A 12,871-nucleotide genomic window follows, 5' to 3' on the forward strand; every position below is an offset into this window, starting at 1 on the left:
ATAAATACCTAAAAATGTCTAAGAAAGATAGGCCCAACACCAGGGCCTACAGCAAAGAAATAGAAACTGAACAAGAAATAATCAACGAATCCACAAACGCGATTTCGAGAGAATCCGAAGAATACACCACTGAAGAAGAAGAATTAATAAATGAAAATGATGGCCAGGAGGAAATCGAAATAGAAAATAACGAACTCAGGTCAGAGATATTGAAGTTATTAAAAAGCCAGAAGAATGATGAAAGCCTCATCGCGAACCTCCAAGAAATGCTGAAGAACAGCGGAGCAGCGAGAGAGAAAAACATCGCTAAAGAGAAACCCAAAGACCAAAAAACTGTGAGTGATATGACTACAGAGAATGCCTATTATAATTAAAGAGAAATATATTTAAACCTCTAACTCTTATTATTATTATTGAGTCTGATCCTGAAAATATTGCAACATGTCCTTTTAGATGCATACACACAGAGATGTACATAGGTAAGCAGTGCTCTTGTTGGATGTGGAAGGAGAGAAGATTGAAGAAGAAGATTGACAGGAGAAGAGAAAAGAGAGAGACTCAACTGATCTAACGTGAAATAGATATTAGGTGTGACTGAGATATCAGAATACAGAAAAATACAGTTTAACTGAGTTGGAAGGGACCTTGTAGGTCATCTAATCCAACCCCCCGCCCAAGCAGATCCTACTACACCATTTCTGACAGATGGCAATCCAGTCTCTTGTTGAAAGCTTCCAGTGATGAAGCTCCCACAACTTCCGAAGGCAACTTCTGTTCCACTGGTTGACTGTTCTCACTGTCAGAAAAATTCTCCTTATTCCAGATTGAATCTCTCCTTGCTCAGTTTCCATCCATTATTCCTTGTCTGACCTTCAGGTGCTTTGGAAAATAGCTTGACCCCCTCCTCTCTGTGGCAGCCCTTCAAATATTGGAAGACTGTTCTCATATCTCCCCCTGGTCCTTCTCTTCACTAGACTGGCCATGCCCAATTCCTGCAACCATTTTTCATATGTTTAGCCTCCAGTCCCCTAATCATCCTGGTTGCTCTTCTCTGCACTTTTTCTAGAGCCTCAACATCCTTTTTACACTGTGGTGACCAAAACTATTCTCGATTACATTAGAATCTTAAGGCATGTAGTTTCTTAAGGAAGTTTGGTTCTTAATTAATGCATGAGAAAATGTTGTTAAATGTTCTTGTGAACTCCTGATCAGCTGTTTGGCAGGAAACGTAATCTCTGTTATTGTTTTTTCTTCTCAAGGGTTGCCACTTTCAAGTCAGGGACAACGTGTTCTGCAGAGTCCTCCCCAGATTTTGATAGCGATCTTTCTAATGTCAACTCTGCATTCAAAATTGTTGTGTAGCATTTGTCCCATTTGTGTCCTAGTGTGAAGGATCATGGAGCATTGTGAGCAAAAGGTGACCTGAATCAACAAATAATCTACTCTGTTGAGCCTCCCAAAGATGCTTTTTCAAAAGGCAGTTGGACTTTCTTGGTGTTTTTTTTTTCCCTTGAAGGCTTCTCACTTCTCATCCAAGAAGCGTCTTCGGTTCTTTAAGAACTGAAGAAACCTCTTGAATGAGAAGTGAGACGTTTTCAAGGAAAAACAAACTCCAATTGCCTTTTGAAAAAGCACCTTTGGGATAACCATGACCTGGATGACTTGAGATTCCCCAAGGACAAATTTGGTGACAAATTTTAGATCCTTCAGTAGATTTGTCATCAGAAGAGGGGGAGTGGCCTGTTCTCTGTCCTCTCTTTTTAGCTGCTTGGTGATCCGTATAAATCAAGAAAATTTACAAAAATGCAAATTGACTTACTTGCTCATCAGTAATTTGTAAATACTTATTTTTCATAGTTATTATGTCTGTCAAAGATGAAAGCAAAAAACCATCCACCCAAGATATTACCCTGTTTTCCCCAAAATAAGAGATCGCCTGATAATAAGCCCAATCGGGCTTTTGAGCGCAAGGCAGTAAGGCCAAGCATTTATTTCAGGGTTCAAAAAAAGATGGGGTCTTATTTTCGGGGAAACAGGGTACTTCCTTTAATCCTTGGATTTCCTTCTCCAATTTCCCTGGGAAATTCTGAGGCTGTATCGGTTTTCCTTAGGATTGCAAAAATCTGGTTGAAGAATGTTTTTCAGAGGTCAAAACATTGCACCCAGTGTCAGCTTCCATGGTAACCGTAATTGTCTGAATAATATTTAAGTCTTCGCAAGGAATTGGTCATAGTTAAATGTAATTTTGTGAGGCTATTAATGCTGCTGCAAATAAAGTTAGAAATGTGAATCTGGCCTAATAATACATTGGCTGATGGCTTATATCTGTTTTTTTTTAAAAAATGTATAAAGGACTATAATTGCAAAAGGAAAAAGTAATATAAATTTTAAAAAGGAAAGGGGAGGGAAGGAGAAAGGGGAGAGAAAGGAAAGGAATGGAAAGGAAAGGGGAAGGGAAGGGAAGGGAAAGGAAAGGAAAGGAAAGGAGGAAAGATTTCCAACTTTCATCACAAGAAATATAAACAATTTAAGTAACCACCTCTTAATTTATAGCTTCATGGTCTCTCATCTCATGTCCTATCTCTATAAACAAATCCATAAAGCACCATCATTTCAGTCCCAGTGTTGGCAAAAGGGTTGCCACAAATAACCACTTATATATTTTAACCTTGATCAACTCAATCAACTTTATATTCCTTTCTTTTACTTCAAACAATCTTAATCTTTAGTCCATTCCAATAATGTTATAGAATTTGATCTCAGTGAAAGGTGATTCCTTTATTAAAGGTTAGAAAAAGGTATTATTTAGGCTGCTGGTCTTGATACAATGCCTCTCAGGTCTTGTGAAACACAGACTGAATGGAAATTCTAAATGGAGAATGCCATAATGTTGTACTCAGGAGCATCGAGTGTTGTTTACCAAGAAGTTGTGGTCAGACCTGTCAGTAGACTTATTTACCTGGGAAGCAGGTTCAATCTGACTGGAGCTGGCAGGGAGGAAGCCTTGCAAATTTGAGTAACTTGTTGGTGAGGAGGGAAAATGTTCTGCTGTTCAGTATTCTTCAAGGTTAAAATAGATTTGATTTGATTTCTGACATAAGCCATTTTTATGGGGGAATAGAATTCAGTTATGCTCATTTCCTGAAGTTCCAAAGTTGTAAACCTAGAACAAAGGAGAACTAAAGGAGAAATGTCCTGACAGTTAGAACAATTCGCCAGTGGAACAACTTGTCTCCAGAAATTGTAGGTACTCCAACGCTGGAGGTTTCTAAGAAGAGATTGGACAGGAATGGTATGGGGTTTCCTACCTGAGCAGGGGATTAGACTAGAAGACCTCCAAGGTCTCTTCTCTTCTCTTCTCTTCTCTTCTCTTCTCTTCTCTTCTCTTCTCTTCTCTTCTCTTCTCTCCTCTCCTCTCCTCTCCTCTCCTCTCCTCTCCTCTCCTCTCCTCTCCTCTCCATTCCTCTCCCCTCCCCTCCCCTTCCATTTCATTCCGTCTTTCACTGCTGCAAAATGCAATTCTTAGCTGCTGTAATAGTGGTTTGCACATGTTTCATATATTGACATTCGAATAGACCTGTCCTGAACTAATTACAACAACCAGTGCTTTTTGGCTTTTTAAAACTAGGCGACTTGTTTGAGGTTCATGAAAGAAACAGCAGTCTTTCACTTAATTACTTTTGGTTGAATATGTTAATGTCTTCCCTACATTTCTGAGTCTTAATTTCTCTGCCACCTGTTAATCTCCATATGTCATTTTCCCGCCTTTGTCTGCCACCAGCTGCTCATTTACTAAGTTGCTCTGTGGCTGTAAGTAGACATTGTTAAGGAAAAAAGAGACCCTCTTTTCTTAATACTTTGGTATTTTGTGAAGACATCAGTCAAAAACTGTCTTCTCTTTACCAATCAGAGAGGAAGTTCACAGAGTAGAGCTAGACTAGGGGTGTCAAACTCATTGAGGGCTGCATCAGGGTTGTGTTTGACCTTGGGGGGGAAGGGGACATGGCCAGGGGGGGCATGGCCAGCTCAATGTCATTCATGTTGGGGGCACCTGTGGTGGTCCAAGTGCTCTGCCAGCGAAAATGGGTTCCCGAGCTCCATTTTTGGCTGCAACAGCCTCCTGCAACCTTCCGCCAGCAAAAATGGAGCTCGGAAGGGCTGCAGGCTCCATTTTTTGCTGGCAGAGGCACCATGGGCCCTCTCTAAGTGATTTACAGAGTCAGCCTTTTGCCCACAACAATCTGGGTCCTCATTTTACTGATCTTGGAAGGATGGAAAGCTGAGGCAATAGCAATAGCACTTAGACTTATATACCGCTTCAACAAGACTTCACAGCCCTCTCTAAGTGGTTTACAGAGGTTTACATTCAGCCTATTGCCCCCAACAATCTGGGTCCTCATTTTACTGACTTTGGAAGGACGGAAGGCTGAATGAACCTTGAGCCTGGTGAGATTCGAACTGCCAAATTGCAGGCAACCGGCAGTCAGCAGAAGCAGCCTGCAGTTCTGCATTCTAACCACTGCGCCACCACGGCTCAGGGATCAGATCAAAGAGAAGCACCCCAAACTCTATTTAATTGCCCTTAAATCTCCCCCCCTTTTTTTTCCATTCCCAGGATCAACGTATAGCGTTCTTTCTATAATGCCTTCGGATTCTGAAAGCAGTAGTTCTCTCAGCAGTACTGGTAAGTAAAGAGCTGCCTGTGTTGGAATTTAGCTATTTGGTTTGAATTGATCGTCAGTCTTGAATATACTGTGTTTTTCCAAAAATAAGACATCCTGTGATAATAAGCCCAATCGGGCTTTTGAGCGCATGCACTAAATAAGCTCCCCGAAAATAAGCCCTCCCTGAAAATATTTAAATGCATGCAGAATCAGTCCCTGCCATTTCCTCTGGATAGGGTTAGGGAGACAGAACTGGAAATTAGATAAGACGTCAAAAGGAGACCCATCTTGCTCCACACGCCCCAAAATAATAAGACTTCCCCGAAAATAAGGCCAACTGCTTATTTTGGGGTTCAAAAAAATATAAGACAGGGTCTTATTTTTGGGAAAACACGGTATGTATTTTCTTACTGAAAAATCTATGCTTAAGAACTGTGGCCGCTGCTTGAAAGTTCCAGACCATTTCTGTGTTTGAGAAAAGTTGCCTCTGGATGTTTCTGAAAAGGTTGAATTTCCAACAAGTAGTCCTCTAATTTATGAGCCCAAAATTTTGGTTGCTAAGGTTTTTGTGTGTGTCTTGTGTGGATGTATACCGCTTGTCTGTTTTTCAAGCCTCTGTGTCCTTTTTCATTGCTGCAAACTATTCATAGATCAATTGTTCACCTATAACTTTTTTTTTACTATTCTATTTCTTCATTGCTGCAAACTATTCATAAATCAATTGTTCACCTATAACTTTTTTTTTACTATTCTATTTCTTCATTGCTGCAAACTGTTCATACATCAGCCGTTCACCTACCCTGTTTCCCCGAAAATAAGACCCAATCAGAAAAATAAGTCCTAGCATGATTTTTCAGGATGCTCGTAATATAAGCCCTACCCCCAAAATAAGCCCCAGTTAAGATTTTCAGCCAGATGGGTGCATTTAGTACCGTATTTCCCCCAAAATAAGACCTAACCAGAAAATAAGCCCTAATGCATCTTTTGGAACAAAAATTAATATAAGACCTGGTCTTTTTTTCTGGGAAACACGGTATAACTTTTTTTTTATATAACTATTCTAATTCTTCTTCTTTTAGAATTTTGATCCTATCTGACTTTATAACAGGCAGTTCTTTTTAGCCTGTTTAAAATGCAATGCTAACTTTAAGGGTTTGTGTCTTGCTTTTCATCTGGACCAAAATCCTGATGGTAACCTATGAATCTTCCATTTTGGCTGGAAACTCTTAAGCCAGTAATTCCAGTGCCAGAAACCCTGAGTCCAAAAGGAGCTGGCTTTGACCACACATTTCCTGCTAACAAGAGTGCTTAGGTTTCATTTAATACAGAGTACTTCATGAATTATAGAGTTTCCAGCAAGCTTTATGCTACGCAAGCGTTCTAAAGTAGCACATAAAGCTTAGCCTTCCACGATTAAGTAGGTGCCCACTTGGGTTTTATTTTCGGAATCTGATTTTAATTCTAGGGAGGCTTGGAAAAGTTTACGCTTCTGGAGCAAAGTCCGGAAACGGATCTGTCTGATACTCCTGTGGGAGCGATTCTCACGCAGCTGAAATCTTGCGGCCTGATGCTAAATCAGTCCCGTGATCAAAACAGGGAATAATGGAGACTGTCTACACACACACACACACACACACACACACACACACACACACACACGAAAAGCACTTTCCCTTCACGTGTGGTGAATGAGACCACAGCAAGCATTTGCACTCTGTTTGCAAGATAAATAGAAATTGTGTTCAATATGTAGCAGTCCCTGGATGCTGTTTAGCTTTCCTGCAATAAACGAAAAGTTTCTGGAGTCATGCGAGGCTGTTTTCTTTGTTGCAGGTCAGGCTTGTGTTGTGTCTGTAAGAGATAACATGTTTCAGGCAGTTGAAATCAGCTTTCAATAAATAAAAACATTGCTTCAGCCTAAGCTGCTGAAGAGTGTCTGGCATTAGTTTGCACTGCCAGCCCAGATGGTTTAAATCACGTTTCTGCTGGTCTTTTCATCCCAATAAAACAAGCAGTGCCTTAAAAAAAAAAAAAAGACCTTCTGTTGTTTATTTAAAAGTGAACTTGGTGGAGGTTTAACTGTCAGTCCCTCGTCAAAGATCCTTCTCTCCTTTTCCCAATCAAACACACTCTCTCTCTCTCTCTCTCTTTCTTTCTCTCTCTCTCTCTTTCTTTCTTTCCTTCCTTCCTTCCTTCCCCACTCACTCACTCCATGCCCCTCCCCTTCCTCCTTCCTTCCTTCCTTCCTTCCTTCCTTCCTTCCTTCCTTCCTTCCTTCCTTCCTTCCCTTCTTCCCACCTCTCTCCCTCTTCCTTCCCTTCCCTCCCTTCCCTTCCCTTTCCTTCCTCCTTCCTTCCCTTCTTCCCACCTTCCCTCCCTCCATCCCCCTTCCTTCCCTTCCCTTCCTCCTTCCTTTCGTTCTTCCCACCCACCCTCCCTCCCTTCCCTTCCCCCTTCCTTCCTTCACTTCCCTCCCTTCCCTTCCCTTCCTTCTTCCTTCCCTTCTTCCCACCCTCCCTTCCTCCATCTTCCTTCCTTCCCTTCCCCTTCCTTCCTTCCCTTCCCTCCCTTCCCTTCTTCCTCCCTTCCCTTCTTCCCACCCTCCCTCCCTCCCTCCATCCTCCTTCCTTCTCTCCCTCCCTCCCTCCCTCCCTCTGTCTTCCTTCCTTCCTTCCTTCCTTCCTTCCTTCCTTCCTTCCTTCCTTCCTTCCTTCCTTTCACCTTCCTTCCCAAAAAGTGAAGCATTTCTCTTAAATTTCCTCAGACTACACTGTAAAAAAATTGTGGAATTGTCAGGAGCATTTTTGCGCTCTCTCTCTCTCTCTCTCTCTCTCTCTCTCTCTCTCTCTCATTTCTTAAAGAAGAAAGGGTCATTTGGCACATCCCTGAAAAAAATACATCACTATTATCCAAGAAAGTAAACGGTAAATGCAGTCTGATTCTGATTAGTCATAGTATGAGACATAAGCAGGATCAGATCAGCAGAATAAATAAGTAAAAGAATTTCTCAAAGGCTGTGTAAAATATCTGGGATCTACTCCCACTACCAGATTACCGTCTTCCAGGCTTGCTGTGCTGAATTTGTTCTGCATCATTTACTGCAGAAATGTTGTTAGCCTTTTGACATTTTCTGTAACTTACCAGGAAGTTAACGTTGGGTGGTGTTCAGGATAGTCAGATCATCAACCATTTTAAATTTTAGCAATAAGTTTTTGAAGGGGAGTTATGAGGGTTGGTTGAATGGAGGCAGATATCGGAAAGCGTAAAATGATGATAGCTGTGTGATGGCAATGACAATAGCAATAGCACTTAGACTTATATACCGCTTCACAGTGCTTTACAGCCCTCTCTAAGCGGTTTACAGCCTCTTGCCCCCAACAATCTGGGTTCTCATTTTACCCACCTCGGAAGGACGGAAGGCAACCTTGAGCCTGGTGAGATTCGAACTGCCAAATTGCAGTCAGCCGGCAGTCAGCAGAAGTAGCCTGCAATACTGCACTCTAACCACTGTGCCACCGTGGCTCATGATAGTTGCAACTCATGATAGTTGCAAGTTGCATTCCAGGGAATTGTGATAATAAAGGTCCCTATGGAGTTTACTCTGCTAGTCGTTGCTGACTCTAGGGGACGCTGATCATCTCAGTGACAGCATGCTGGCCACTGAGCCAGTGCTATCGGAATACATTTCCGCGGTCAGATGGCCAGCATGACGTCCCTGAGCACTGTTACCTTCCCACCGAAGTGGTACCTATTTATATACTTGCATTTGCATGCTTTCAAACTGCTGCGTTGGCAGGAGATGGAGCAAGGAACGGGAGCTCACCCTGTCGCGTAAGTGGGAAAAATGTTCCTAAGTCGCTTCTGTTGTAACAGTGACTAAACGAATGTTTGTAAGTCAAGGACTGCCCGTGTCTTCAAGATGCTTCTTCTAACCACCACAACTCCACTTCTGTTTTTGTTTGATCCCAGGCACAACGGGAAAAACGTCATCACCCCCACCCCCATCGGCGGATGTGAGGCAGATGAGCGAAAAAGTGGAGACCATTTTGTTTCAGCTTCGCCAAGTGACCCGCGAGAGAGATGAGCTCCGCAAACGTCTCGCCCTGTCCTCACCCGGGTCAACCTTCGATGACTGCAGGTGAGAGGATTCAGAACAGAATGCAGAGATTTATTTCTCTACTGGGTGTAGAATCTACTTGAATGTTCTGACTCAGCTTCCCAAACATTACAAATCCTCTGTAGTTAAATCAATGATTCCTTTATTAGGAGCGCCAGCAGCCCCAGCAAAAAGTCTCTCTTTCTCTCTCTCTCACACACACACACAGCAGGCTAACAAGTCTGTCTGGCAAGGAGATGGATGGATGGATGGATGGATGACAGACAGACAGACAGACAGATAAAAGTAGGGAGGGAGAGAGAGATGATAGACTTTGTTCCAAAAGACGCATTAGGGCTTATTTTCTGGTTAGGTCTTATTTTGGGGAAAATACGGTACTAAATGCACCCATCTGGCTGACAATCTTAACTGGGGCTTATTTTGGGGGTAGGGCATATATTACGAGCATCCTGAAAAATCATGCTAGGACTTATTTCTCTGGTTGGGTCTTATTTTCAGGGAAACAGGGTAGGTGAGCGACTGATCTATGAACAGTTTGCAACAAAGGTAGACAGGCAGACAGACAGACTGCCTTTATTATTCTTATAAATAACTCAAGGTGGCAAACATATCTAACACACCTTCCTCCTCCTATTCTTCCCCACAACAACAATACTGTGAGGTGAGTTGGGCTGAGAGTCACTGGCCTAAGATCCCCCAGCTGGCTTTCATGCCCAAGGTGGAACTAGAACTCGCCATCTCCTGGTGATTGACACAACGTTACCCAGCTGGCTTTCATGGGTAAGACGGGACTAGAACTCAACAGTCTTCCCCTTTCGAGGCTGGTGCCTTCACCGCTGATTGACTAAGCTCACTAGCATGGATGGAAGTTGGGATTTTTGTGATATTTGAAAGACCATCCATGGGTCGTTTTGGGTTTATTAGAATGTGACTTATTGGTTTTTGTGACCGAAGCAAGATGTGATGCCCGCATGTATCGTCTCTTGAGTGTCTTTTGAACCAACCAGTCCTGTTGAATTCCAGTTTAACTTCTGTGATGTTACTGGATGCAGCTTGTATTACCTTTTTAATACGTTCTTTGTTTAGAAGAGAAAAATAGTCTTAACGATTTGTCTGCAAATATGTGTTAAGGGTAGAAAAAAAACAGTCATTGGGCTCTCGAGCTAAAAAGTACTTTGTAAAGAGGATTTAGTGGTACTTCAGTCCACTTACCGTATTTTTTAGAGCATAAGATGCTCCGGACTATAAGACGCACTCACCTTTTTTGGTGAAGAAAACAAGAAAAAGAATTCTGCCTTTGTCTCCCAGCAGTTTTGCCTCATTGCAGCAAACAGCCTGCCTTACTTTCATTTTCGTTTTCAGCATAGGTTGATTAGCACAAGAAAAAAAAAGAAATCTGCTCCCAGCAATTTACCTCCTTGCAGCAAGCAGCAGAGGTCCACTCAAAACAGCTGAGAGTCGAGAGGCCGATCCAATCAACTTGTGCTAATTAGGCTGTGCTGAAGCTGAAACGAGCTGTTTCTTCTTGCTGCTTGCTGCAAGGAGGAAAACTGTTGGAAGGCAGAGGCCAAAGGGTGGGGGCCAATGGGTGGGCGGGGCTACATTCGGTGTATAAGACGCACCTAAATTTTCACCCTCTTTTAGGGGGGGGGGGAAAGGTGTGTCTTATACTCCGAAAAATACGGTCGTTTCATTTCTAAGTTGAAATGTATTCTTTGGTTGTGTAGCCTATTGTGTCTTATTACAATGATTTGATCTTCAATGGTCATGGATCTTGTTGATTTGGGCAACCTTGTCCTATCCCGCTGTTTACAGTTCTCCCTATTGAAATCTTCACTTGATTTTTCAATATCTGCAAATCCTTACGAAATAGATTTAGATGTTTTGAGGCGGCTTTTATGTCCATCAGGAGAACTTCCACAAAATAAAGAGATTGTTCAGAATGCCTTTGGTTTTATTTGCCCAAGCCTGCTTTTCAAATCAGTGTCTAATAATTTGGAAATGTTCTGGCAGGTGAATATTTAAGCTTTTCCAAGCAGTGTGTCAGGTCCATGTGGATTAGACAACAGGGGAGTTTTCTGAACACCTCTGAAAGTTGTCTCATTTTTTTTTCTGATCCCACCCCCCCTGAGGAGAAAAACCTTCCTCCCTACAATATTTAGGGCCAAGCTGCACATGATCCAGATCTGTAAATTTTGTATGGTACAAAATGGAAGGAGACATGATGCTTCTCACTCTAGATACAATTTATAGTGAGAGCAGAATTGGATGACTATCAGGATGGTGGGCTAGTAGCCTGGCACTCTGACAAATCAGCCATCGAGAGATATTAACAACACCTACAGACTATGCAAAATTAACAACATCTACGGACTATCAAAAAGGGACGCCGTGGCTCAGTGGCTAAGACACTGAGCTTGTCGATCAGAAGGTCGGCAGTTCAGCGGTTCAAATCCCTAGTGCCGCGTAACGGGGTGAGTTCCCGTTACTTGTCTCAGCTTCTGCCAACCTAGCAGTTCGAAAGCACGTTAAAAAAAAATGCAAGTAGAAAAATAGGGACCACTTTGGTGGGAAGGTAACAGCGCTTTGTGCGCCTTTGGCATTTAGTCATGCCGGCCACATGACCATGGAGACCTCTTGGGACAGTGTTGGCTCTTCGGCTTAGAAATGGAGATGAGCACCGCCCCCTAGAATCAGGAACGACTTGCACGCATGTGCGGGGGAACCTTTACTTTTACCTACAGACTATCAACCAGCCCAAAAGAGAACAAAAAGACTCCAGCAGCTCTCCACCAGTAATCAGCACTCAGATCAGTATAGATTAACTCCAAGGTTAACATCAGACCAACAATCCAATAAACAATACCCCAAGCCTTGGTAGCGCAGCAGACTAAAGCACTGTTAAGTAACACCAGCTGCCTGCAATTACTGCAAGTTCAAATCTCACCAGGCTCAAGGTTGACTCAGCCTTCCATCCTTCCGAGGTAGGTAAAATGAGGACCTGGATTGTGGGGGAAATAAGCTGACTTTGTATAAAAAAGAACACCGCTTGGGGGGGCCCGAAAGCCCTACTAAGCAGGTATATACAAAAGTATGAAGGCTATTGCTTAACGCATTGTAAGCCACCCTGAGTCTCCGGAGAAGGGCGGCATATAAATCGAACCAACAAATAAATAAATAAATAATAAATCAAGAAACTGCCAAAGAAGTCAGTAGGAAACAGCCCAACCAATGAATCTCTAAGACTGTCCCCACTTACAGAATGGGACTGTCAGATGTAAATGCCTTATTCTCCAATGTGTAAATAATGTATATATGGAACATCAGAGGTTAACTTATTCTTTGGACTTTAATGTATTCATAACTTACCACTCCCATTCCTAGCTCCACCCCTTGTATATATAAGGAGCCACCCTCACCATTCTCGTAGCTTCTACCTTGAATATTCAGTGAATATAGAATGCCTATCATAATTAAAAAGAAATATATTTAAAGCTCTAACTCCTATTATCTTTATTGAGTCTGATCCTGAAAATATTGCAACAAGCTGGTAGCAGAGGATGGTTAATTGACTCAATAAGTAATTAAAAATGTCCAAGAAAGATAGGCCCAACACCAGGGCCTACAGCAAAGAAATAGAAACTGATCAAGAGATGGTCAACGAATCCACCAATGCGATTTCGAGAGAATCCGAAGAATACACCACTGAAGAAGAAGAACTAATGAGTGAAAATAATGACCAGAAAGAAATCGAAATAGAAAATAACGAACTCAGGTCAGAGATATTAAAGATACTAAAAAGCCAAAAGAATGATGAAAGTCTCATCGCGGACCTCCAGGAGATGCTGAAGAACAGCGGAGCAGCGAGAGAGAAAAACGTCATTAAAGAAAAACCCAAAGATCAAAAAACCGTAAGTGAGATGACTACTGAGAAAATAGTTGTTAAAAAGAAAAGATGTGATCCCGCGCGAAATTTTGAATGGCAGCCATCTTGGTTTCAACGAACTTCAAAAGAGAATGAAGCAGAGCCAATCAAAACGCTCAGTTCAAAATTTCTGGCGCGAAAAACACTATCAGACGAAGAAAGTGA

At 42.3% G+C, this 12,871-nt stretch overlaps 1 protein-coding gene across 4 annotated transcripts in view; it reads left to right on the plus strand.

The window, feature by feature from the left end:
* Window positions 1–12,871, plus strand: part of DLG5 (discs large MAGUK scaffold protein 5) — a 153,011-nt gene that overhangs the window by 39,383 nt on the left and 100,757 nt on the right. For all 4 annotated transcript variants that reach the window (XM_060694127.2, XM_034424002.3, XM_034424001.3 and 1 more), the window contains exons 2-3: window positions 4,616–4,684; window positions 8,634–8,802. In XM_060694127.2, the coding sequence (XP_060550110.2) occupies window positions 4,616–4,684; window positions 8,634–8,802 (238 nt within the window). The remainder of the gene's footprint in view (window positions 1–4,615; window positions 4,685–8,633; window positions 8,803–12,871) is intronic.

Source organism: Pantherophis guttatus, chromosome 6 (genome assembly GCF_059756535.1).
Source record: "Pantherophis guttatus breed Tessera chromosome 6, ASM5975653v1, whole genome shotgun sequence".
Lineage (NCBI taxonomy): Eukaryota > Metazoa > Chordata > Lepidosauria > Squamata > Colubridae > Pantherophis > Pantherophis guttatus.